General features: G+C 42.1%; 1 protein-coding gene across 1 annotated transcript in view; it reads left to right on the forward strand.

Moving 5' to 3' along the window:
* The first annotated feature begins 4,036 nt into the window (after positions 1–4,036).
* The window catches only part of LOC118365216 (syntaxin-1B), a 63,914-nt gene continuing 39,982 nt past the window's right edge, over positions 4,037–27,968 (forward strand). The window contains exon 1 of the mRNA XM_035747231.2: positions 4,037–4,332. Within this exon, the coding sequence (XP_035603124.1) occupies positions 4,303–4,332 (30 nt within the window). The 5' untranslated portion in view covers positions 4,037–4,302. The remainder of the gene's footprint in view (positions 4,333–27,968) is intronic.

The following is a 27,968-nucleotide window of genomic DNA, read 5'->3' on the forward strand; positions in this document are numbered from 1 at the left end:
ATGTTAATGGTAGGTTTATTTGAACAGTGAGAGACAGAATAACAACCCAAAAAATTGCATTTTAATGAGGGAAATAAGTATTTGACCCCCTCTCAATCAGAAAGATTTCTGGCTCCCAGGTGTCTTTTATACAGGTAACAAACTGAGATTAGGAGAACACTCTTAAAGGGAGTGCTCCTAATCTCAGTTTGTTACCAGTATAAAAGACACCTGTCCACAGAAGCAATCAATCAATCAGATTACAAACTCTCCACCATGGCCAAGACCAAAGAGCTCTGCAAGGATGTCAGGGACAAGATTGTAGACCTACACAAGGCTGGAATGGGCTACAAGACTATCGCCAAGCAGCTTTGTGAGAAGGTGACAACAGTTGGTGCGATTATTCGCAAATGGAAGAAACACTAAAGAACTGTCCATCTCCCTCGGCCTGGGGCTCCATGCAAGATCTCACCTCGTGGAGTTGCAATGATCATGAGAACGGTGAGGAATCAGCCCAAAACTACACGGGAGGATCTTGTCAATGATCTCAAGGCAGCTGGGACCATAGTCACCAAGAAAACAATTGGTAACACTACGCCGTGAAGGACTGAAATCCTGCAGTGCCCGCAAGGTCCCCCTGCTCAAGAAAGCACATATACATGCCCGTCTGAAGTTTGCCAATGAACATCTGAATGATTCAGAGGACAACTGGGTGACAGTGTTTTGGCCGGATGAGACAAAAATGGAGCTCTTTCGCATCAACTCAACTTGCCGTGTTTGGAGGAGGAGGAATGCTGCCTATGACCCCAAGAACACCATCCCCACCATCAAACATGGAGGTGAAAACATCATGCTTTGGGGGTGTTTTTCTGCTAAGGGGACAGGATAACTTCACCGCATCAAAGGGACGATGGACAGGGCCATGTACCATCAAATCTTGGGTGAGGACCTCCTTCCCTCAGCCAGGGCATTGAAAATGGGTCGTGGATGGGTATTCCAGCATGACAATGACCCCAAACACACGGCCAGGGCAACAAAGGAATGGCTCAAGAAGAAGCACATTAAGGTCCTGGAGTGGCCTAGCCAGTCTCCAGACCGTAATCCCATAGAAAATCTGTGGATGGAGATGAAGGTTCGAGTTGCCAAACGTCAGTCTCGAAACCTTAATGACTTGGAGAAGATCTGCAAAGAGGAGTGGGACAAAATCCCTCCAGAGATGTGTGCAAACCTGGTGGCCAACTACAAGAAACGTTTGACCTCTGTGATTGCCAACAAGGGTTTTGCCACCAAGTACTAAGTCATGTTTTGCAGAGGGGTCAAATACTTACTTCTCTCATTAAAATGCAAATCAATTTATAACATTTTTGACATGCGTTTTTCTGGATTTTTGTTGTTATTCTGTCTCTCACTGTTCAAATAAACCTACCATTAAAATGATAGACTGATCATTTCTTTGTCAGTGGGCAAACATACAAAATCAGCAGGGGATCAAATACTTTTTTCCCTCACTGTATACCCCCTTTTTAGTGAGATGAACCCCAACTCTATCGGCTGTGTTTTAACCCTGCCTCATCGCTGATTTTTTTCTTTCTACTCTATGCTAGCTAAATGGAAGACATCAAGGTGGGTTATACAATACAAGACTATTGATTCGTCACTGGGCATCATAATGTCCAAGGAAATTAGAGTAGAGCGTGAGTTCATCACAATCCTAAAATCCTTATTTGAAATGACTCTGCACCGTGGCCCAATTTATTAGTGATCTTACTGGATATAAGATGGCACTGCATGACATACAGTTGAAGTCGGAAGTTTACATCCACCTTAGCCAAATACATTTAAACTCAGTTTTTCACAATTCCCGACATTTAATCCTAGTAAAAATTCCTCGTTTTAGGTCAGTAAGGATCATCACTTTATTTTAAGAATGTGAAATGTCAGAATAATAGTAGTGAGAATAATTTATTTCAGATTTGATTTATTTCATCACATTCCCAGTGGGTCAGAAGTGTACATATTCTCAATTAGTATTTGTTAGCATTGCCTTTCAATTGTTTAACTTGGGGCAAACATTTTGGGTAGCCTTCCACAAGCTTCCCACAATAAGTTGGGTGAATTTTGGCCCATTCCTCCTGACAGAGCTGGTGTAACTGAGTCGGGTTTGTAGGCCTCCTTGCTTGCACACGCTTTTTCAGTTCTGCCCACACATTTTCTATCGGATTGAGGTCAGGGCTTTGTGATGGCCACTCCAATACCTTGCCTTTGTTGTCCTTAAGTCATTTTGCCACAACTTTAGAATGCTTGGGGTGATTGTCCATTTGGAAGACTGATTTGCGCCCAAACTTTAACTTCCTGACTGATGTCTTGAGATGTTGCTTCAATATAAGTCCTTTGCTGTTGTTCTGGGATTGATTTGCACTTTTCGCACCAAAGTACCTTCATCTCTAGAAACAGAACGCGTCTCCTTCCTGAGCTGTATGCATGGCTGCATGGTCCTATGGTGTTTATACTTGCATACTATTGTTTGTACCGATGAACGTGGTACCTTTAGGCATTTGGAAATTGCTCCCAAGGATGAGTTTGAAGTTAGCAAGCAAAGAGGCACTGAGTTTGAAGTTAGGCCTTGAAATGCATCCACAGGTACACCTCCAATTGACTCAAATGATGTCAATTAGCCTATCAGAAGATTCTGACGCCATAACATCATTTTCTGGAATTTTCCAATCTGTTTAAAGGCACAGTCAACTTAGTGTATGTAAACTTCTGACTTCAAACTGTAGGTACTGATTAATTGGTAGATAGTATATGTTTATCCTTTTGAATTTCTCCCATTTTAATATTGGTAGCCTAACAACTTCGGTCTAACCTCCAGTACCTGTTACTGTACATTGGTTGTAGAGTTAAAACTGAGGAGTATTACAGATAGTACTGGACCATGCCAAGCCACAGGTCGGGTCATCTGGGCTAGACGAATGATTCCAGTGAATGAGTATATAACGTACATTATTAGGACATGAGGTCCATACATTTCCTTGAATAATATTAGGAGCTATTATTGATTATTCTTTACAGTAGGCTATGCTCAAACAGTCAGGGGCCATTCAGGGATACTGTCAATATGAAATGTGAGTGCACAACTCCGATCAATTGAGTCTTCATGTGAGGAAATGGAGACAATATTCATGTTATGTTTAGTAATATGACTCCTCCTGTTGGTTTGGGGGGAAAGGACACTGAATACGGTATACGACATGATAACTTGGACCCAAGACGTAAACTTATAAAGCAATCTAACATGGTAGCCTATTCTAATTTAATTAAACAAAGATATCTGAAATGTTGAAACAATTTTGATGGCATTTGCCTCGGGTTATAGGCTATTATAATGCAGGTCTAGACGTATTACAATCAAATAACTGTAAAAAATAAAAAAAGTAAAAAAAATATACAACTATGTTAAGGTTTTCAAAATCTAGGCCTATCAGTAAAGCAGTGTGCTGTAGCCTAATATTAAAGCAGAAAGTCAAGTCTGATATCGAATTCTCTAAATCATTAGGCTACATTGCCTTTTAACCTCCAGCTGACTTCTATTCCAGTCATTATGATGGCGTTTGCCGGGTTGTGGTGGACAGCTCATACATAGAGCACTTGTGCATTGAAGTGGGTGGCTTCCGATAAATAAATAAAAACGTGTTTAATGGGGGTAACATCACCTCATCCTCTGATTATCTCACTTCCTTCTGCCTGCCACTATAGACCACCCTGAGCCCGTTGTGGAAACCGCTCCTTTGGGAAGGGAGGCTGGGGTTTCCGTTGCCCTACCCAGTCTCCATGTTTGTGGACTGAATTTCACGAAATTATTTGAACTCACCGAAAACAAACTACAGTTCACTGTGTTGGCATGGGGCGCCGACCGATTACGCGCTGCGGATAGACACCGAAGGGAAAAAAGGGCGGAGGGGGAGGGGTAGCAGGTAAAGTGATAGAGATGGAGACCACGCGTGCGCACAGAGTTCCATCCCTCCGCATCGCTTCTTTTTTTTTGCAGCATCAGTACCGCGCTCGTATCGCATTCGTTTGCTGGAGTCGGAGCGCGCTGCGGGGCGACACTGCACCGCCAAGGAGGACGCACAAGCACGGTAGAGGGGGGACTAGAGAGAAGGGAAAAAAGACAGAGAAGGTAGCGCACAGGGGAGACTCATAGCCTACCCCCTCATTTGAATACTGGAAGAAAATATAACATTGTCGGACCTTTAGACATAAGAAGACAACGAGGCGGAAAAACCCAGGCGATTATATTTTAGCCAGCACGGCGGGGAAACAATGAAGGATCGTACACAAGAACTACGAAGTGTAAGCTTATATATTTCTACCATTCCTGCTCTCCTCCCTTGGTCCCACTCTCTCCTCCCTTCCGAATCCTGAATCCTCCGCAATCGGGCGTCAGCGTCTGACATCTCCTTGCTGAGCGCTAGCTCACGGCAAACATAACAAATATGTGCACTGAGGTTTCGGTTCTTACCAAAAATACAGAGGCTGATACCTTTAGGCTATTCATTTATATTTTACGCATTCGAATGTGTCTTCCCATCAGTGTCAATAGCCTAGTGGTGCCCGCATGCGTGCACTGATGATCATACACGTAATGTAAGCATGATAAAAAGACGACTTCTCTATTAAAGGTCCGTTAAAATGCAGTGATTTGAGAAAATAGTATAGGGCTATTAGCATTGCAGGCAGGAAAGCATATAAAACAAACTCATCTACCATAAATAGTCTACTGCTAGAAATAACCCTAATCAATATAAGCTTATAAATGCTTATTGGATGGACAGCTACCCAGAATAGTGGTAAAATACTGTGGATGAAAGCTATCCTAGCCCAGAGTGCTCCTAGTCTAGCAATCCCTGCAAACACCGTTAAGGATTTATATTCAACTCTTGGTAGAACTAAATATTTGTTCAGAATTGCCTCAGCCCATCGGATTTATCTTTTTCTAGATAGTTGATGGAGAGAGCGTTTTATACGAGTGGGACGGGGTCGACTACGGTGGGGGGTCATATTATGAGATTGTACATTTTCTTATAACTGGCCTCTATAATAGGGTATAGTTTACATTATTGCTTGTATTAGACCCAAATTCGACATAATTTTAGCTCTCTCCCAACTATGCGTCTATAGGGTTCAATTGGGTTCGTTTTGGCGACACCATGCTATGGCAGGATCTGCACCAGGGTTTCATTTTTCCCTGCATTGGAAAACCACATGCATACTGGTTTACAACACATTCAGTGACTAGATATATACCATGAGGATAGCCACTGTCATATATTTGTGCAATTTGTCTGTCTAGGTTTAATTGAAAAACAAATGTCTCCTATCCTCAAGGGAATCAAATCAATATGAGGCCCGAAGCATGAATGCCTTTTTTTTGGCGTAGCCCAACCTCCCAACGTCTGGAGATCAATAAAATATCAGAGGAAACGCCTGGACTCACTGCCGCTCTGCACCTATATCTATAGCGTATGTGTGTGTGTGTGTGTGTGTGTGTGTGTGTGTGCGCGCGCGCGCGCGTGCGTGCCTGTGTGTGATTTATTATATCCAAATGTAGAGCCAATACAGGCTATACTGCTGTGAACATTATAGCACATGATTGTGATTGTGCCACCGTTCCTGAGATAGCCCCTGGTCAGCGGAATCACCTTGCACGAATTATGTGCCTCCTTCTATGCCTTCCCACTGAAACGCTGAACACAGCTAGATCCATACTCAGTCAGACACTAGGCACTTGCCTCACTGCCCACTGCAGATTCAACGAGACTAGGCTACAACAAATCTCTCGGTTATGATGCTTTCGTGTTCAAACGAACCATACGAGCGTTTATTAGTCGTGCTCATTTTTGTAGATTATTTTGCTCTCTGAGACGAATTTTCGTTATTTCTTTAACTGTAATTTAGCCCCTCACATTCCCGATATAACCTATGCCATTTGAAGTGAAATTGATAAATAATCGCTACCGTCAGTCTAAACTCTATGGAAATAATATTGTTAATGTTATATTATAATGATAGAATATCACGTAATTATGGCAACAGATGTTATGTGATTGGGTAATAATTACGTTTTATGTAATCATCAACATCACAGTGACGTATACGTCGCGCGCTACATCGTCCTGCTCTGAGCAAGCCGTGTCTGCACGGGTTTTACCGAATGTGCTACGTGTGGGTGAGCAAAAGATTGGCCGGCTATATTTACCATGTCTATACCGACTATTCCCGTGTAAACCAAAGAATCGGCTGATAGACCTTCGGTTGAGGGTGCGCGCGTGCGTTGCTGCACAATATATGTTCCAATGTTATTGATTATAAACTGGGGTAGTGGTTGCTGAGAAGGGACACATTCTGGGGGTTGAAAATGCACAGGCATAGTTTTCTTATTCAAAAACATATTTCTAAGCATTATAAGCTACAGATATGTCAGTGCAATTCCTTACTCATAAAATTAATATTGCTCTCTATCATTGACACACACACACACACATATATATACACACACACACACACACACACACACACACACACACACATATTATTGATTTGTTCTCCCAAGACCAAAATATTTCACTCACTCAATGTCCTTAACATTTCTGTAAAGGCACTAGCATTTTGCATGACACTAGACATTTATTCAGAGAAAAAAAATGTGTGTGCTTTTAAAAATTTTAAATGGTTTTATGACTGCATTTTGTCCCCCACTTTTTGTACCAGTTGGCTTTTCATAGCCGATCATTAAGAGTATCTCTACCCGCTTCTGCTGTCTATAGAGAGTTGAAAACAGCAGGTCTGGGACAGGTAGCACGTCCGGTGAACAGGTCAGGGCTCCATAGCTGCAGGCAGAACAGTTGAAACTGGAGCAGCAGCATGGCCAGGTGGACTGGGGACAGGAAGGAGTTATCATGCCAGGTAGTCCTGAGGCATGGTCCTAGGGCTCAGGTCCTCCGAGAGAGAGAAAGAAAGAGAGAATTAGAGAGAGCATACTTAAATTCACACAGGACACCAAATAAGACAGGAGAAGTACTCCAGATATAACAAACTGACCCTATCCCCCCGACACATAAACTTCTGCAGCATAAATACTGAAGGCGAGACAGGAGGGGTCAGGAGACACTGTGTCCCCATCCGATAATACCCCGGACAGGGCCAAACTGGAAGGAAATAACCCCACCCACTTGGCCAAAGCACAGCCCACACTCCACTAGAGGGATATCTTCAACCACCAACTTACCATCCTGACACAAGGCCGAGTATAGCCCACAAAGATCTCCGCCACGGCACAACCCAAGGAGGGGGGGGCGCCAACCCAGACAGGAAGATCACGTCAGTGACTCAACCCACTCAAGTGACGCAACCTTCCGAGGGACGGCATGAAAGAGCACCAGTAAGCCAGTGACTCAGCCCCTGTAATAGGGTTAGAGGCAGAGAATCCCAGTGGAGAGAGGGGAACCGGCCAGGCAGAGACAGCAAGGGCGGTTAGTTGCTCCACAGCCTTTCCGTTCACCTTCACACTCCTGGGCCAGACTACACTCAATCCTATGACCCACTGAAGAGATGAGTCTTCAATAAAGACTTAAAGGTTGAGACCGAGTCTGTGTCTCTCACATGGGTAGGCAGACCATTCCATAAAAATGGAGCTCTATAAGAGAAAGCCCTGCCTTCAGCTGTTTGCTTAGAAATTCTAGGGACTATTAGGAGGCCTGCGTCTTGTGACCGTAGCGTACGTGTAGGTATGTACGGCAGGACCAAATCGGAAAGATAGGAAGGAGCAAGCCCATGTAATGCTTTGTAGGTTAGCAGTAAAACCTTGAAATCAGCCCTTGCCTTAACAGTAAGCCAGTGTAGGGAGGCTAGCACTGGAGTAATATGATAATTGTTTTTGTTTCTAGTCAGGATTCTATCAGCCGTATTTAGCACTAACTGAAGTGTATTTAGTGCTTTATCCGGGTAGCCGGAAAGTAGAGCATTGCAGTAGTCTAACCTAGAAGTAACAAAAGCATGGATACATTTTTCTGCTTCCTTTTTGGACAGAAAGTTTCTGATTTTTGTAATGTTACGTAGATGGAAAAAAGCTGTCCTTGAAAAAGTCTTGATATGTTCGTCAAAAGAGAGATCAGGGTCCAGAGTAACGCTGAGGTCCTCAGTTTTATTTGAGACGACTGTACAACCATCAAGATTAATTGTCAGATTCAACAGAAGATCTCTTTGTTTCTTGGGACCTAGAACAAGCATCTCTGTTTTGTCCGAGTTTTAAAGTAGAAAGTTTGCAGCTGTCCACTTCCTTATGTCTGAAACACAGGCTTCTAGCGAGCGCAATTTTGGGGCTTCACCATGTTTCATTGAAATGTACAGCTGTGTGTCATCCGCATAGCAGTGAAAGTTAACATTATGTTTTCGAATGACATCCCCAAGAGGTAAAATATATAGTGAAAACAATAGTGGTCCTAAAATGAAACCTTGAGGAACACCGAAATGTACAGTTGTGTCCTTGACTGGCAGAGCCGTAAATGCAATACATGCATCCAATTTGTACCTACTTGGTAAGGTAGTGAGTTTATTTATACAGATTGATAACATATCCAGTAACATCTTTGTGTCCAATGCAAAATTAGCAAAACATTCTGTTATTCCAGTTACTGTATATTTTGTGTCGTTTTGCTTAAAGCTTTGTGTGCCTCGAATCCCTGTGTTGCTTTATTTATCCCCACATGTATTTAGCATTCATATTCACCACATGTATTTAGCATTCATATTCACCCCATGTATTTAGCATTCATATTCACCACATGTATGACATGACATAAGTTTAAGGGTGAGAAAAACAGCATTCACCTCGCTACCATGCAATGTGTCCCACATAAACAGGGATTTTAGTAAGACACAAGCTGGAACTCCCTGATTGCGTCAGAGGAAAGGAGTGTTTGACTTCCGTCTCCGACCTAGACAGCACACCTTTATTTTACATTGACAGGCTTTTCCCTGTACTGTAGAGTTCTGTGGTAATGTATATAAAGTGCCTTCAGAAAGTATTTTTCAATTTACTTTTTCCACATTTAGTTGTTTTACAGCCTAAATGTAAAATTGATTACATTTACATTTTGTGTCACGGATCTACACACAATACCCCATAATGTGAAAGTGGAATTTAGTTTGTAGAACATTTTAGATATGTATAAAAAAAATGAAAAGTTTACATATCTTGAGTCAATAAGTATTCCCACATACAATTAATTATCTGTAAGGTCCTTTAATCGAGAAGTGAATTTCAAGCACAGATTCGACCACAAAGGCCAGGGCGGTTTTTCAATGCCTTACAAAGAAGGGCACCGAATGGTAGCGTAAAAAGAAAAATATCTGAGCTGAATATCCCTTTGAGTATGGTAAATTAATTAATTAGGCTTTGGATGGTGCATCAATACACCCAGTCACTACAAAGATACAGGCGTGTTTCCTAACTCTGTTGCCGGAGAGGAATAAAAAGACTCAGAGATTTCACCATGAGGCCAATGATAATTTTAAACAGTTACAGCGTTTAATGGTTATGATATGAGAAAAATTAGGATGGATCAACAACGTTGTTGTTACTCTACTCCACAATACTAACCTAAATGACAGAATGATAAGAAGGAAGCCTGTACAGAATAAAAATATTACAAAACATGCATTGTTTGCAACAAGGTAGTTAAGTAATACTGCAAAAAATGAAATTAACATTTTGTCCTGAAATTCAGCACAACACATCACTGAGTACCATTCTTCATATTTTCAAGCATGGTGGTGGCTGCATCATGTTATGGGTATGCGTGTCATCGGCAGGACTACAGAGGTTCTTAGGATAAACATAAACGGAATACAGCTGAGCACAGGCACAATCTTAGAGGAAAACCTGGTTCAGTCTTCCTTCCAAAAGACAATGGGAGACGAATCCACCTTTCAGTAGGACAATTACTTACTTTAGCACAAGGCCAAATCTACACTGGAGTTGTTTACCAAGATGACATTGAAAGTTCCCGAGTGGCCGAGTTACAATTTTTACTTAAATCGGCTTGACAAAATATTGTACAAACCAGGTGTGCAAACTCTTAAAGACCCCAAAAGACTCACACTGTCAATGGTGTTTCTAACATGTATTGTCTCAGGGGTGTGAATACATATCTAATTCAGATATATTAGTGTTTTATTTTTCGTAAATGTTCAAATTTTTCTTCCACTTTGACATTACAGAGTATCTTGTGTAGATCATTGAACAAAAATGACAATGAAATACATTTTAATCCCACTTTTTAACACAACAAACTATGCAAAAAGTCAAGGGGAGGTGTGAATACTCTTTGGAACCTTCACCTGTACTAACAAGCCCATACGTCTCCATTAGCAACACGGTTAGCTCAGCTTATACAGTACCATACTTAAATGTTGCAAAACATTGTTATTGCAATGTAATAACAATGAAACAGCTTTAAGATGACATTGTTCATATTTTTATCAAGGCTGTTGAGAATTAGTGCTGGAATAGGATACATTTATAGCCAACTATTCTGAATCAAAAGCCTTTGTTTTTTAACAATTCATCATCGAAATGGGTACAATCAAACACAGATAGCAGCTGATGAATGAGTGAACCTTCTATGACCTTTTGACCTTTGACAACAAGGGTTAATCAAGGCTCCCTCAGCACAAATGATACGGAAGCTAACAGGGCTAACGTGTTGTAATGATAGTAGAATACACGCGATAACAAAGAACAATTTGCCAGCTGTAATAAAGATTATGCCACATTGAAAGTTGCGATATATCTTGCCTCTATTGTGCCTTAAGCTGTCCTTGAGTCATTGAAGGGCAAGGCCCAAACCACCACTTAAAAAACGTAGAGTGAAACTGTGTATAGGGGAGTGGGGAGAGACACTAACGAATTCTGCTGGATGTATTTCAGAAATTATCATAGTTAGGAAAATAACTGCATGTTCAAATCTGTGTGAGGGAAGTTCTGTCTTAATGGCACTGCCTAGCAGTTCTGCTGTACTGAATGCATTTGACATATTTGCATCTGCAGCGGCTTTTGTCATTTTATTGGCATATTTGAAGTTGAAACGTTCATCCAAATGTTTTGTTGTCTTTTATTTGAAGTGTGCATCTTTTATGTTATACAATTCCATATTAGGACAATTCTGTCAAGTTTCTAGGAGACAGTAATCCTTCCTGACCCTAAAATGTCACCATGCTCACTGCTAAACAAATGATATCCGAGAACACAGTGGCGATTGGCATTTGATGCAGTTAGTAGATGTACAGGCTATCATTACTGAAATGATTCTTGTCCTAAAGTGTATTTTTTTCAAAAGGAAGGGGGGGTTCACAAAATGTGTAGCCGAGCATCTCCATTTGATGGCCCTCCAATAGTCACTCCCCATGAGTGATTACCGCAGCTAGTAATACATTATGTATGAGCACCACCCCTGACTACATGCCACATCAATGTAGTAGCAGATTGCACCAGAGAATACTGGTCGCTCTGTTTTGAGTATTTTCCTTAAGGCATGATGTTTTTCATGGATGGAGAATAGACTCCAGGAGAGGTCAAGGATGTGCATTATCTATTCTAAAGATGTGTTTGTATCAAGCGGTGAGTCATAACGGCAGCCATGTTGGAAATTAATAACCCAGGAAAAGCCACAGTTTCCTGGTTTAGCCCTAAAGTCTGCCACGTCTGTGGTAGAGTGGGGGATGATGGGGGGCGGGCGCAGTGTTCTGTGCGGTCATATGCAACCAAGGGCAATGACAGCCACTATATTTAAAACCACAGTGGTTTTCAGTGGTACACACATAGCAAGCACAAACCTAGAACTACCGGTAGATAAGTCCTAAATTTGATTTATTTCCCAATAAACAATGTTGCGCAGACCCAAGCTGAACGAGTGATGTGTGTTTTGAGTCCTCCTCCACAAAGTCATTTAAGCAGAGGGATCTTCATTTGCACTCTGTCAACCCAAAATGCAATTAAGCTTGTAACTGTAGTCGTAGAGACACAAAAGTTCAACAATGAAGTAAAAAAAAATGCTAATCAGGATTAAATAGCAGGAGGGAATGTGACGCATTTATTGCAGCAAGACGTCTTTCATCTGACCGAGGGATCTGTTTGCCCACTGGTACTTACAGACTGGTACACGTGCCCTTGACCTGGTGGACACATTATACAATTAAAAAATAGCCCTCCAAGGCATGTTTTAGCATCTATATTCCTCACAATGGCAATGAACTGAACAATGAAAGGAAAGTCACTTGAGGTGGACAACAAATAGCCTTTGTGTCGAGTGTAGTATGTTTTTTGTGTGGATTGGGTTTGGGGGTATGGTTAAAAGCTGACTAGTTTAGTAGGCTTAGGGTACTCAGGAACAGTCTCTGTCCCTGTCTTTGAGTCTTACTCACCTCCACACTGGTGAACCTGTCACATGTTGTTTATCCCCACATATTTGGACTGCATGATTTTTTATTAATCAGAAACTACCTGCTTTTTTGATATAGTTAAGTTTACCTCAATACAGCTACTCGTTTCTCCTCGGGGTTAATACCTTCAAATGAGTTCTAGAAAGTCCAAAAACCATCTAATAATTCCTACTCCACTTTTACTCAATTGTTTTTACTATGTGCCATATAAAGAATAGCTTGCATTTTTTAAATGTCAACGTAGGGTAAAGAAAGACATGCTGACTGGCCAATCCAGGCCGGACCACTTACTTCCGTCAACAATTGTAGCCACTAAATTAACACGCTGAACAATTACTTTCGCTCTGGCATCCATCCTACTTTTCTGAGGATTCTGTGCCCGACTGTGCCCATACAAGTCAGAGAGGAACGGGTTGATCAGTCAGATGAGATCAGGTGGCTGTCTAGCGGAAATCTGTTTCTTAGCCTACCTCACATCCCCTTTCACTCAGACTGAGCTGAACAAAGGTGAAGCAGTGAGATCACCACCGTCTCAGGATGCTTACAATGTCGTACAGTTGGGATTTATTGTGACTCACACTGCTTTAAGTAATAAGATGTTCCAGGGACTATCATTCTATCTTTCAAGCTATGTCGAATCTAAATCTCTTTGATATTGAATGCCCATGATCATTCAAGCCCGTTTTTGTACGTTTTGAAACACGGAATCCGAAGTTTTGGGTATGCCATCTTGTTGCCACAAATTCAGACTTTTATTTAACCCTTTACACTCGTGAAAATGGACCCATATGGATAGGGCTACATTTAAATGTTTATAACGGAAGAAATGTGAAAACATATGCATAAGCATGGTAGCAATTGAAAGGGTTTGGAAAATGTCATTATGGGGAAGTTATTAGATCAAAGTTTAGGACACAACAGTTCCCCTGACACAAGACCGAAATGTTATCATGTGATTTAACATTAAATCCGAAAATACTCTGGACCCATTCAGTAACATGATAAGAATATCCTTGGAGAACGTCACATCTGTTTGAGTGAGAGGACTAACTGGTGTATTCAAGTGGCCACACAGCTCTCCAAGGTGTGCTCAGTTACTAAGTCATTTCAATGCACTTTAGTGACTCATAGAAGAGTCGTCAACTACACTGTGCTTTTCTGAGCTCTCCTAGCTGTGCCATTGAGGAGCTAGAGCAAGTACAATTGTAGTTGTTTTGTTTGGAACACAAGCCCTGCATCCCAGCCATCACACAATTACTGTTGTTTACACAATCCAAAAACAGACCATTATAAATCAGAATCAGGGTCAGGTGGGTATCATCATTTGAAGCTTGTTGTATTGCCAAGCTAGACTAGACAAGTTAGAAAATACTATCTTCCCGTGTAGGGCTTTCATAAAGCAATTCAGAGAAACAGACCGTAATTTTGGTACGCGTATGCTCTTAGAAAAAAAAGGGTTCTTCGGTTGTCCCCATTGGAAACCTTTTGAAGAACCATTTCTGGTTCCAGGTAGAACCCTTTTGGTTCCAGGTAGAACCCTACTGGGTTCCATGTAGAATACCTTCCCCAGAGGGTTCTACATGGAACCCAAAATAGTTCTACATAGAACCAAAAAAAGGTTCTACCTGGAACCAAATAGGGTTCTCCTATGGGGACAGCCAAATAACCCTTTTGGAACCTTTTTTTTCTAAGAGTGTAGAAAGGAGTTATGAGTGCATTCAGGTGCGTGTTCCACGGCAAATCTTCTTCACAATAGACAAACATAGGCTCATTCTGTTCAGAACAACACAGGGTATAACATAATGTCATCTTGTAACTGTACATCAAACATAGTGATCAAAAACGTTGACATTGTATATGACATGAGTTTTATGATCATGGAAATGTGAAGTGCGCAGGTGTTTGGCTTGCTTGTATGACATCAAAGCGGTATTTATTATAATCCCCAATGTCTCATCTTTCAAAATACACGGAGTCCTCTTAATATAAAGCATTTCCTTTACTCAGACAACAAAACATTTGCAAAACTTTCAATTAGCAGGAGGGATTGGGGCGACTTCTTGTCGCGTGCTGTGCTCAAGTTCAGAACGGCTGTCAGTCAGCACTGTGAAGCTTAGAGACCGGAGCTCTGATGTAATTTCTAGCAGGTTACTGTACAGCTAATTTGTTCCAATTTAGGCACTTATCAGTGCCCAAATCTGCCATTTGGGGTGGCAGGGTAGCCTAGTGGTTAGAGCGTTGGACTAGTAACCGGAAGGTTGCGAGTTCAAACCCCCGAGCTGACAAGGTACAAATCTGTCGTTCTGCCCCTGAACAGGCAGTTAACCCAGGCCGTCATTGAAAATAAGAGTGTGTTCTTAACTGACTTGCCTGGTTAAATAAAGGTAAAATAAATAAAAATTCAATCCCGGGTATGATTGTAAAGGACTATGTCAGGTGATATGGTTTTAATCCAACATCTTTAAATGACTCATGAGCACAATGATAGGACAAAGGAAGGAAAAGAGTTCAGCAGCAACATGTCTCTTAAGGACCACTATGTTGGGGAGATGTTATTGAAGTTTGATTATCACCTGCTCTCTCAGTTTGCATGATCACCATGTTATCGGGTCAGAATATTATTTTGGAAATTGCTCGTTGGGGAAATTGTCTTGGAAACAGTCTAGGGATGTCAGATAGTCTGATTGTGTTGTATGATCTTTTAGAGGTCAGAGTTTTGCCATTTTTGGGTGGCGAGGAGATACAATGTCTTTTTTTCTGATTGTAAAGGGTAAATGTCAGATCCATTTACTGCACTGTGACGCAATCATGCACCCGGATGTCAAACACATTTAAAAGGCGCTCCCAGATATAGCAATCCAACCACTAAAGTGAGTCAAATGGTTTTACAGCAGAAGACAAGAAACATTATTTGATGACCGATTTAGATTGATGTACTGTATATTTGACATCCTCAAGAACCCATGCCTGCAGGTAGCCGAACTATCGATAAAGCCACAGCCGTATGACCCCAACAAGTAATCAATATCTCTCTCTACTACAGCGCATTATTAAGTTAAGCACAAGTTAAGAATTCTGATGGGTGAGAAGCTACTTATGGCTGATGTAAAGTCCTCAGAAGGTTGCAAAGAGGGATGACCCTTCTGTAGAACTAGCTTTTACATAGAATACTATAGCAATATAGTAATGGCTGACAATTCAAAAAAAATCTAACAACAATTGAATCCTGCATTTAGGGAGGAAATCCAGGTTAGAGAGTACCATTTATAACTGTACAATCAAATCCTGGTACTAGAAACAGCTTTGCGTGTATTTGTCCCATGCTGTCACTTTCATTTCGGATATCCATCCTCCTTTGTGCATCTATTTTTCTAAAAGACGGCGTCACTGGTGCTATCGGCCCAATGCCCCTCGCATCCTTAAAGGGCCGAGTTTACCAGTACTGCTGATCTCACATTGGTATGGCGGTAGTAGCAGTAGTTGCACACTTTGAATATCCCACATTACATAATAAGTTGTAGCCGTTGAATTTTAGTCTGGACATAAGTAAGTAAATTACAACGAAACAGCATTCGGATGCTATACTTAAGTGGGTGAGCTCATTTACATATAGTTCAGACTGTTCTTTTTTTGTGTAAGTTGAATATGTAATTGATCACCCACTTCCTGTTTCATTCATGAGGCAAGGGATGGAAGGAGGGAGGGGTGGTGAAGAAATATGCAGCTCACTGCTCCCTATAATGTCTTCTGCAAGGGGATTTGGCAAGGCAACAGAAACCCAATCAATCAATAAGTCAAAACAGCTTAATCTTCATAATTGGCTATTTGCCACCCACACTTTACTGTAGGTGGCCTTATGTATGCATTCATAAAGCCTTTAAAACAACTATATAACACACAACATTTGTCGTAAGCTGTTATATGTCATTTTAAATAGTTATAAGTAACGAAATAAGATGTTATAAAATGAGTTATAATGGGTGTTATATTGATGACTGTCCTGTTGTCATATGCTCTTATGTCACTGTTAATAACAGCTGCTATTACACAGTCTGCATGACAACTTATGTCATATGTTATTACATGCTACATAAGAGTCTACATACCAGATGATATTACAGTGTTCTCTCATTTACCAACCTCTGTGTCACATTATTACATGGAACGGAATGATGGTGGTCATAACCATGTCATATGCCGTTATAGTGTGTAGAGACACCTTACGTAACGTGACAGTTATTTGATGTCTAATAAAACATTTGTGAATGTGCTTATACCACAGGATGAGTTGAGAGTATCACAACGTTGTACAATTCAAAGGATTAAAAAAAAAACATGGGCAAATGGGAGCACATATGTACTTAGGATTGTTTTATTTGGAGTTGTACAAATTGGACCACGTCAAGATATCAAAAAGGACACATTACAATACCAACAACTTGCCAAAAAAAACACAGAAGTTATGACAAAATCAAGGTTGGTTGGGCAGAACAGGATTTGTGACAGCTGTGAAAAAAAGGAAGATGAGCAGGCTACAATACAAATGACAGCTATATTATAAAGGAGATGGATAATTAGTCAGGCGGTTAGCTAGCTAACTAAGTAGTTGATGGTGCAATTGCAACATGTAGCTCTCCAGGAACAGAGTTGGAGAGCCATGCTTCTCACAATCCATATATCGCCTGTAGCTAGGTAGCCACAGCCGGTAGGGCCATGACATGAACACAAGCAGCCCCACTGAGCCCCCATCTATGCATAGCTAGATAGTTAGCTAGCTAGCTATCTTGCTAGCTACCGGAGGAATTTCAAATTCTTAAGCACATTTTGCAGCACATCACACAATACATTCTCTAACAGTACACTTTAAACACAATTACTTTTTTAATTTAATTGTTTCTCATGTGTTGTTGTTCTGTTGTTAAGTCCCACACTTCGTCTTCAGATTTCAGCTATATGATTCACTGACACGAGCTCTAGCTAAATAACTATAGTTTCTGCAAACTGTCTTCTTCTTCATGGGGTTTTCCGTCAGACTAGACGCTTTGTTGCGTATTGCTGCGTTTCACAGTTCAGAAAGTGCATTGACCCTTTGTTCACAAAAAGAAGGAAATGAGGAAAAAAGGAAATTGCACCACCATCTACCCCTACATACATACCACTATCCCCACCACACCTTTACACTACTTTTGCCCTAACAGCTCATACACCAGGGAGGCTGGAACCCCTTCTCTCAAAACCCCCTGTAGTTCTTCTGCACTAAAATCTATGGCACCCCAAAACTCCTCTGCTTCTGCTACTACCATTTCAATGTTCTGGGATTTCCTTTCCATCTGTATGGTACAATTAATGACTATAGCAATAAATGCCAAGAAGCCAACCTTACTAAAGAACAAACTGTTTGGGTCACTCTGTACTGGCCTACTACCTAATCATCTCAGGCTCCCTCACCCTTTGCCCACAATCCTCTACTTTCCTCACTGCCTCAGCATATGACACTTTCTGAGCTGCCCTCACCCTGGACATTTAAAATCGGTCTCACTAGCACAGAACATTTCTGATCCCCAGCTACATGGCCACCCCCACAATTGAAACACTCCACTTTGTCCCATGTCCACCTGCACAGTTCGCACAACTCGGCATCTCCCTCCTACATACTGCTGCATCATGACCATAAACTTGGCACCTGAAACACTTTAGTGTGTTCAGAACAAAAGCTCTCATGGGCTAACTTATATACCATAGCATGACTTTATCCGGCAAACACTCTGCATCTTAACTTAGAAGAACAGACAAGGTCTCCTCAGTCTCGTGCTCGCCATCGGGTCTGCTTTGTACGAAACGGTGTCCATCGCAGACACAAGGGATCCTCATCTTCAGTAGATCTACCTCAACACTCAGGTAGATCACTCCTTTCAGCGGCGCTCTGTTCCAGAGAGCAAAGCAGGACACAGCTATGAAATGTATAGCACCCTCTCCCTCTGGGCAGCAAACACACACCCTTTTTTCTACCTCGCATCATCTCTCCATCCCCCATATTCCAACCTTCTCCACTGCAAAGCACTGCCTGCAAACTGTCAATTATTTTCTGCAAATTATACAGTATACCTGAAATGTCATGGAAAGATTGGAGCTCCAATGAAAATCAAATCAAATCAAATGTATTTATAAAGACGTTCTTACATCAGCTGATATCTCAAAGTGCTGTACAGAAACCCAGCCTAAAATCCCAAACAGCAAGCAATGCAGGTGTAGAAGCACGGTGGCTAGGAAAAACTCCCTAGAAAGGCCAGAATCTAGGAAGAAACCTAGAGAGGAACCAGGCTATGAGGGGTGGCCAGTCCTCTTCTGGCTGTGCCGGGTGGAGATTATAACAGAACATGGCCACGATGTTCATAGGTGACCAGTAGGGTCAAATAAAAGTAATCACAGTAGATGTCGAGGGTGCAACAGGTCAGCACCTCAGGAATAAATGTCAGTTGGCTTTTCAGTAGCCAATCCTTCAGAGTATCTCTACCGCTCCTGCTGTCTCTAGAGAGTTGAAAACAGCAGGTCTGGGACAGGTTGCACGTCTGTTGAACAGGTCAGGATTCCATAGCCGCAAGCAGAACAGTTGAAACTGGAGCAGCAGCAATGCCAGGTGGACTGGGGACAGCAAGGAGTCATCATGCCAGGTAGTCCTGGGGTATGGTCCTTGGACCCAAGTCCTTCTGTAGCTCAGTTGGTAGAGCATGGCGCTTGTAACGCCAGGGTAGTGGGTTCAATCCCCGGGACCACCCATACGTAGAATGTATGCACACATGACTGTAAGTCGCTTTGGATAAAAGCGTCTGCTAAATGGCATATATATTAGAAAGAAAGAAAGAAAGAGTTAGCGAGAGCATACTTAAATTCACACAGGACACCGGATAAGACAAGAGAAATACTCCAGATATAACAGACTGGCCCTAGCCCCCCGACACATAAACTACTGCAGCATAAATACTGGAGGCTGAGACAGGAGTGGTCGGGAGACACTGTGACCCCATCCGACGATACCCCCGGACAGGGCCAAACAGGCAGGATATAACCTCACCCACTTTGTCAAAGCACAGCCCCCTCACCACTAGAGGGATATCTTCAACCACAAACTTGGAATTCTGAGACAAGGCCGAGTATAGCCCACGAAGATCTCCGCCACGGCACAACCCAAGGGGGGGGCCGTGGCGGAGATCTTTGAGGGCTATACTCTGCCTTGTCTCAGGATGGTAAATTATTTAAAGTTCTTGTGTCAGTGAATATCATATCCCTGAAATTGGGAGAAGAAGGGTGGGACTAAGTAAAAGAATGGGAGAAGACAGATCTCGGCTCATGTGGCAAATCCAATGACTGTAAAAAGACTGGCCAAAGCCATCAATCACATGACACCATTCATTCCTATGTGGAGACTCAATAGCACATTTGAAGGCCAGAAAGCTTGCTAAGATGGCGTCTCATGGAGACATAACATGCGCAGTTTGATCTACTCAGGGAACTGACGTTGCAGGCTATCTCAGTGCTGTCCCCTTTCATTGAGTAACCCAGGTTGAAGGCTGACCGGAGTACTGCAAGCTGCCATTAGCAACAAAACAATCATTATAACGTCTCCTGTGTGCAATTTTTAAATAATTGGTTCAATGACATACATATGGTGTATTAGAAGCAATTATTAGTACCATGATTGTCTTCTTAACATTTTTTTACACAAAGATTGGCCACAAATATTTACATTTTTTAATCTGCCTTAAACCTCCGTGGTTTCAAGGAGTTGGGGCAGTAGTTCTCTCCTGGGTAAATCCAATGATTTATATACACTCCAGATGACTGACAAGGGGGCACCGTTTTGAAGCCTCCATCTTGGCAATCCCCCACCATTGTAAAGATATTTTGCAAGCTGTGGAAATGCATTTATTAATGCCTACATTTGGGCTCCCGAGTTGCGCAGCTATCTAAGGCATTGCATTTCGGTGCTAGAGGCGTCCCTACAGACCCTGATTTGATTCTGGGCTGTATCACAACCGGCCGTGATTGGGAGTCCCATAGAGTGGCGCACAATTGGCCCAGCGTCATCCAAGTTAGGGCTTGGCCGGGGTAGGCTGTCATTGTAAATAAGAATTTCTTCGTAACTGCCTCTCCTAAATAAAGTTAAAATAAAAATAAAAATGTCCATGTCTATTCTATTACAGACTTTTAAATTATATTATGTGAGCTAAACATACAAATTTAAACAGAAAAAATATATGTATTTGTTTCCTTTAAAATAACATTTTTTGAAAGTACTAATGTTACTGTCCCCACCACAGCAAAAAAAATCTTAAATACTTGTCATTTTGTTTGTGAAATATTTAACTGAAATACCTTAGAGTGCCAATATGACCAACCGGTGGCTTCAAATCCTCTCATTGGCCAAAACATACACAATACAAAAGTATGTCGGCACCCAATGCTGACAGGTGTATAAAATCGAGCACACGGCCACAAAACATCCATAGACAAACATTGTCAGTAGAATGGCCTTACCGACGAGCTTAGTGACTTTCAACTTTGCACTGTCATAGGATGCCAGCTTTCCAGCCCCCATTGGACTCTGGAGCAGTGGAAATGTGTTCTCTGGAGTAATGAATCACGCTTCACCATAATCTGAGTTTGGCGGATGACAGGAGAACTCTACCTGCTCCAACGCATAGTGCCAACTGTAAAGTTTGGTGGATAAGGAATAATGGTCTGTGGCTGTTTTTCATGGTTCAGGCTAGGCCCCTTAGTTCCAGTGAAGGGAAATCTTAACGCTACAGCATACAATTACATTCTAGATGATTATGTGGCAACAGTTTGGGGAAGGCCCTTTCCTGTTTCAGCATGACAATGCCCTCATGCACAAAGCAAGGTACATACAGAAATGGTTTGTCGAGATCGGTGTGGAAGAACTTAACTCGGATGAGTCCTGATCTCAACCCCATCAAACATCTTTGGGATGAATTGGAACGCAATATTGGAATGTTCTTGTGGCTGAATGGATCAAGTCCCTGCAGCAATGTTCCAACATCTAGTGGAAAGCCTTCCCAGAAGAGTGGAGGCTGTTATTGCAGCAAAGGGGGGGACCATCTCCATTATAATGCCCATGATTTTGGAATGAGATGTTCGACGAGCAGGTGTCCATCTACTTTTGGTCATGTAGTGTAGGATCCTCAATCAAGGCTTTATTTACATCATTGGGCAAATCTATCAGAAAAGTCTAAACGGAGTCCTTGGGATGTCCTAACTCTGAAGTCACCCCATTGAAATATACATTTTAAACGGTTAAGGTAAGGTTTAAGGTTATGGTTATGTAAGGATTATGGTTAAGTTTAGGGTAAGGGTTAGGGTTTAGGGTAGGGAAGTCCCAAGGATACTTGATATCACTAACTCAAATCTAGCCATAGCAAATAACATGGTAACAATAGTTAATGGTAACAATAGCTAATGACATTAATTAGATTGTGTAAAATACTGTGGATTAAGATGAAAATGTTATTGCATTTAAAGTGTAAAAGAAAAGTGTAAAAGAGGATGTTAATGTGCAATGTGCTACAGAATTGTCACGGGTGTCGTTGGAAGTAGACCAAAGTGCAGCGTGCACCCTTGATTGAGAACCATACCTGGCCAAAACAAAGAAATACCAAAACATAGAAAATAGAACATAGACTGCCCACCCCTGACCTAACCAAATAGAGAAAGAAAATAGAGAAATAAAAATGGCTCTCTACGGTCTAGTTGGTCAACAAAATGTTGCAGTTGCAACATCAACTAATTAGCTAGCTAGCTAGATACCTGACTAACTAGCCATTGCTACTGTGGCCTGCACATCTTCCTTTTTTCACAGCTGTCACAAATCCTGGTGTGCTCCAGAAACCTTTATGTTGTAAAAATTCTATTTGCTTCCATTTTATTAGGACATTTTTGTGTTTTGGCAAGTTGTTAGTATTATAATGTTTCATTTTTATATCCGGAGTGCAGTTTTTCCAAAAATGTACAATCCTAAATACATCTGTGCTCCCATTTGCCACAAATTCTTGGAGATCCTTTGAATGGTAACATTTTGTGATTCTCAACTGATTCTGTTGAGCAGCCACACCCATAACTGTTTTATAACACCTCAAATGAAGCTCACTTTACTTCCGGGTTATCTGTGCACACTCTATAACGGCTTATGACCTGGTTATGACGCCCGTCATTCCATTCAATGTAATAATGTGAAACAGAGGTTGGTAAATGACATAACACCCTCTAATATCATCTGGTATGTAGACTCTTATGAAGCATGTAATAACATATGACAGAAGTGGTCATGCAGTTGTTATTAACAGTGGACCTTAGAGCATATGACAACAGGATGAAGTATAATCTAGGTAGACACTAGTTGTAAAATGGAACACTCCTTCCTGTAGGTTCCTAGGCTACATGATGCAAGATATTTTAGAACAGGCAATCATACATTTGTTAAACCCTCCCATCATTCACCATTTTACATATTGATTACATGGCTCAATGAATTCTGGGAATTGGTCATGTACAATGCCCCAAAAATGTCTAGGCAGCGTCACGAACCTGTCTCCATTTCTCAGCTGTAATCCCCTGAGGGAGACCACAGACTTGGTTAAAGTAAGTCTAAATGTATTTTGGGGGCTTTGCATGCAGTTCAGAGAAGGTCTAAATTGAGTTTTAACTTAGCACCATGCCACATGTTTCCAAAAACACCTCTGGCAATATTTCTACTCCTCTTATCATACTTGTTGATAACACACAAACTTCTGATAAAAACTGATAGTGATAGTCATTAAGTTTTTATTAATTAATTTAAAGGGGAATTAGAAGATTGTCATTTTGTGTTAGGGTTTTAGAGATATGGCTCAGCCGACACTCAACCTTTCGATTAGCCCTCTTTCATTAGTTACTTTAACCCCTAACCCGTTCCACAAAATTATAAATTATAAACTGGGTGGTTCGAGCCCTGAATGCTGATTGGCTGACAGCCGAGGTATATCACACCGTAAACCACGGGTATGACAAAACGTTTATTTTTACTGCTCTAATTACGTTGGTAACCAGTTTATACTAGCAATAAGGCACTTTGGGGGTTTGTGGTACACTACATGACCAACAGTATGTGGACACATGTTCGTCGAACATCTCATTCCAAAATAATGGGCATTAATATGGAGTTGGTCCTCACTTTGCTGCTATAACAGCCTCCACTCTTCTGGGAAGGCTTTCCACTAGATGTTTTGAACATTGCTGCAGGGACTTGATTCTATTCAGCCACAGTATTAATGAGGTTGGGCACTGATGTTGGGCGATTAGGCCTGGCTTGCAGTTGGCGTTCCGATTTATCCCAAAGGTGTTCAATGGGGTTGATGAGGTCAGGACAGTCAAGATATTCCACACCGATCTCAACAAACCATTTCTGTATGGACCTTGCTTTGTGCACAGGGGCATTGTCATGGTGAAACAGGAAAGGGGCTTCCCCAAACTGTTGCCTCAAAGTTGGAAGAATAGAATCATCTAGAATTTCATTGTATACAATAGAGTTAAGATTTCCCTTCACTGGAACTAAGAACCATGGAACTAAGAACCATGAAAAACAGCCACCGACCATTATTCCTCCTCCACCAAACTTTACATTTGGCACTATGCATTGGGGCAGGTAGCATTCACCTAGTATCCTCCAAACCCAGATTCGTCCGTCGGACTGCCAGATGGTGAAGCTTGATACACCACTCCAGCCAACGCTTTGCATTGCGCATGGTGATCTTAGGCTTGTGTGCGGCTGCTCGGCCATGGAAACCCATTTCATGACGCTCCCAGCTAACAGTTGTTGTGCTGACATTGCTTACAGATACAGTTTGGAACTCGGCAGTGAGTGGTGCCAACCAAGGACAGACCATTTTTATGCGCTACGCGCTTCTGCACTCGCCGGTCCCATTCTGTGAGTTTGTGTGGCCTACCACTTCGTGGCATAGCCATTGTTGCTCCTAGACGTTTCCACTTCACAATAACGTCACTTACAGTTGACCGGGGAAGTTTTAGCTGGGCAGAAATTTGACAAACTGACTTGACTGGAATGGTGGCATCCTATGACAGTGCCATGTTGAAAGTCACTGAGCTCTTCAGTAAAGCCATTCTACTGCCAATGTTTGTATATGGAGATTGCATGACTGTGTGCTCGATTGTATACACCTGTCAGCAACAGGTGTGGCTGATATAGCCCAATCCCCTAATTTGAAGGGCTGTCCACATACGTTTGTATATATAGCGTGTATTGCCAATATACCATGACTAATGGCTTTATCCAGGCACTCCACGTTGCGTCATGCATAAGAACAGCCCTTAGCCATGATATATTGGCCATATACAACACCCCCTCAAGCCTTATTGCTTAAATATAAGATTAATACTTTCCCATTTCTCACTAATTATATTTCAGGATTTTTGGAGGATGCACAGTGCAGTGGATGAGTATTTTACAGTGTAAAATACTCTGGGAAGAGCGGTTGATATGACTCTGCATCGTATTGATGAATTAGTGAAGTGCGTCCCGATTCTCCACACTTCTCCCAGCATGTGCACTTCCTGTCATGGATTTAAAAGCATTGGAGTGGTGTAAGCATAGACTGGAGGGAGTTTCCACCATGGTGAGTGTGCAAGTGCACACTTCGGGAGAAGAGAGAAGAATCGGGTCGAAACCTGCGTCTCTCTACTGGAGCCTAGCCTCACGTCCTGACCTTGTTTGTTACTTCACTTAAGACACTCCCCTGAGTTTCTCGCTGAGTCAGTCTGGAAGCCACAACATCTATTTCTATCTAAACATCCCCTCCTCCATCCTCCATCCATCCCCCCTTCATTATGAGCCATATAAAAGATGGCTCGCTTCCATTTTCTCCCTTAGCCCCCTTAAAGCATCAGAATGACAGTTGATAAAGGAATATGGACACTGACAATCAATGCTTTTCATAGCCCTGGAAGTGGAAAAGCAAACATGGATTGACAAAAGATGGACATGAAGTGGATGATGGTTGACGCGTGTATACATCAGGGCGTCTTTATTTAATCTCTCCCCTCTCCATACCCTCGACCTCTGCTGCCACCACTCAACCCCCCCCACAAGTCTAACCCTAACCCCTGTGTACTACATTGGGACATTAGTTAATGTTGTTACCAGGCCCCAAAGACGGGCAGTAATGGTGGACAGGGGGTGTCTCTCTCCGATGGCTTCTTCCACTCCCAGCACAGATGGACTAAGGGTTGGGCAAGGCGCACATGACATTTGTATTCACCCTCACACCTGAGGTCACCCAGGCTTATGTAACTCTCCCTGACAGAGAGTTGTGTGGCTTGGATGCAGAGGGATGGCGTTGGGGGTGGGGTGACATATGGAATGGGCGACCCCTGGTTGGGTCACAATGGCTGTTTGATCCACTGTGCTGGGAGCAATGAGATTTTTTTGTAGGTGGTGACAGATGCTGTTTAACCTGCATCATGTGTGTTAGCTAGCTACAGACTCTCTCCTCTTCCCCTCCCCCACCCTTTTCCAATTTCCCTCCCTCCCTCTCTCCATCTCCGTCTCCCTCTCCTTCTCTCTCTCCCTGGATCTCACCCTCCCTCTTCCTCCCATCCCCCACTCTCTCTCTCCATCTCCCCTCTGTCCCCTCCCCCACAGCCGCTCTCTCTTTTCTCTTGACCCTTTCTCTTTATCTCTCTCATGCCATCCCCTCTGCTCCTCCTCCTCCTCCTCCACACTCACCATAGCTCCATCTTTGCTGCAGGGCTTTAGCTGTCAAAGTGCAGTCAGTCAAATTAATCCAATTAATATGCACATAAACACACTCCTATACACATGTGTACACATTTGCACAAATAGGTTTATAAGCTGTATGACCAAGCATCTGCACATACATGGGCCCTATCAATCCATCCAACCTCCCAGCAGCCCATTTGTTATAGCATCAGCAGCAGGGATCGCAGCAGTATGCATCCGTCCTCTGTGGTTGAACTGGTACACTGTTTGTTAGCTGTCTGGATGCTACTCACATTATTCCTGGTGGATCCAATGCTGTCCGCAGGCTAGCAGGCGATCACGGATGCTGTTTGCTGCAATATCTCCCATAAAACCTCAACTGGGTCTCAGTTGTTTTTTAAGCTGCTGAATGGATCAAATTTAATATGATTTACTCAGTATGATCATTTTGCGAGCCTTCAGTTTCAAATGGTTTTGAAGAACGTTGCAAGAATATAATTCTGCATTTCAAATGTGCTTTGGCTGTTTTCTCTAGGGTGTGTGTTTTTAGGAGATAATCAATACTGGTGTGTTTAGGCAATCTCAGAGATCCAGTGTTGTGAATAACACTTCACACAGATACACATCCACATAAATATTCACTTGCAAGGCTACACATATACACACGTGCATAATACTCACATCCTGTGCATCCATAATCTCTTCCCCCATCCATCCACTCAACCATCCGCTCATCCATCCACCCACAAAAGCAAAGCAGTGGGACATGTTATATTTTATGTAGACATTTTTGCTGCAGGGCCAATGTCATGGCGTCATGTGATCCCATGGACAACGGCATTGTAACTTCCCTACTCCTCTACCAATAAAACAAAATAAATAGAGGGAAGCTCCCCTGTCACTAGATCCAAAACAGCTGGTTAGGCTGTCAACGGCTTGATGAATAAGCGATAAATGAAATATTTGCCTATGTAATAGCGAGTGAGAGGGTGTACATTGTTCAGCGTTTACGTACGGCCCAAATTTGTCGTGTCGTTCTAATGAGGCGAGGATCATTTAGTATGGGAGGTAATTAATTGCACTGTTTTAAAATGTTTTTGCGTACATTTCAGATGATTTGCCTTTCGTATCATTATAGTGCTCCATAAGGGTAACATTGCCTGTAGTAAAACATACTGTACAGTACATAGTCATCTCTCGGGTGTGAGGGATTAGCCTATTGAAGGTTTTGAAATGAATACATTTTCATTGATGGCTAGATTTTTCTTCTTTTTATTTGTGACGCGATATCCAGAGATACAACTTTAGAATGCATGCTTCCTTCCTAGCATTGCTTCTCCACGACTATAATGAATGAACTACTTAAAAAGGCGCGTTACAGTCTGCGAGCAGATAACCCCCACGGCTAGCTTTGAGGTGGTTAATAGTTTCATTGTGTCGCGGGTCTCTGGCATGCATCTGGAACGGGGGGCTGGCTACTTAAAGGGGGTGAGTGGGACACAGACAGGGCTTCTTCATGTGGGTTACCCAGTTGAAATGCGATTATGTATGTCTTTGGATCACATGCAGAGTACACAGACTTTTAACTAGGGCGACTTTTTAGATCCCTAAACAGTTTAGAACCGTGTACTGTTCTATATTCTATAGCCAGAATTACTGAGACTCACATGGCAGGTGTATTAGGCTTGCCCTACATTGCTCA

Source organism: Oncorhynchus keta, chromosome 32 (assembly GCF_023373465.1).
Source record: "Oncorhynchus keta strain PuntledgeMale-10-30-2019 chromosome 32, Oket_V2, whole genome shotgun sequence".
NCBI classification, from domain to species: domain Eukaryota; kingdom Metazoa; phylum Chordata; class Actinopteri; order Salmoniformes; family Salmonidae; genus Oncorhynchus; species Oncorhynchus keta.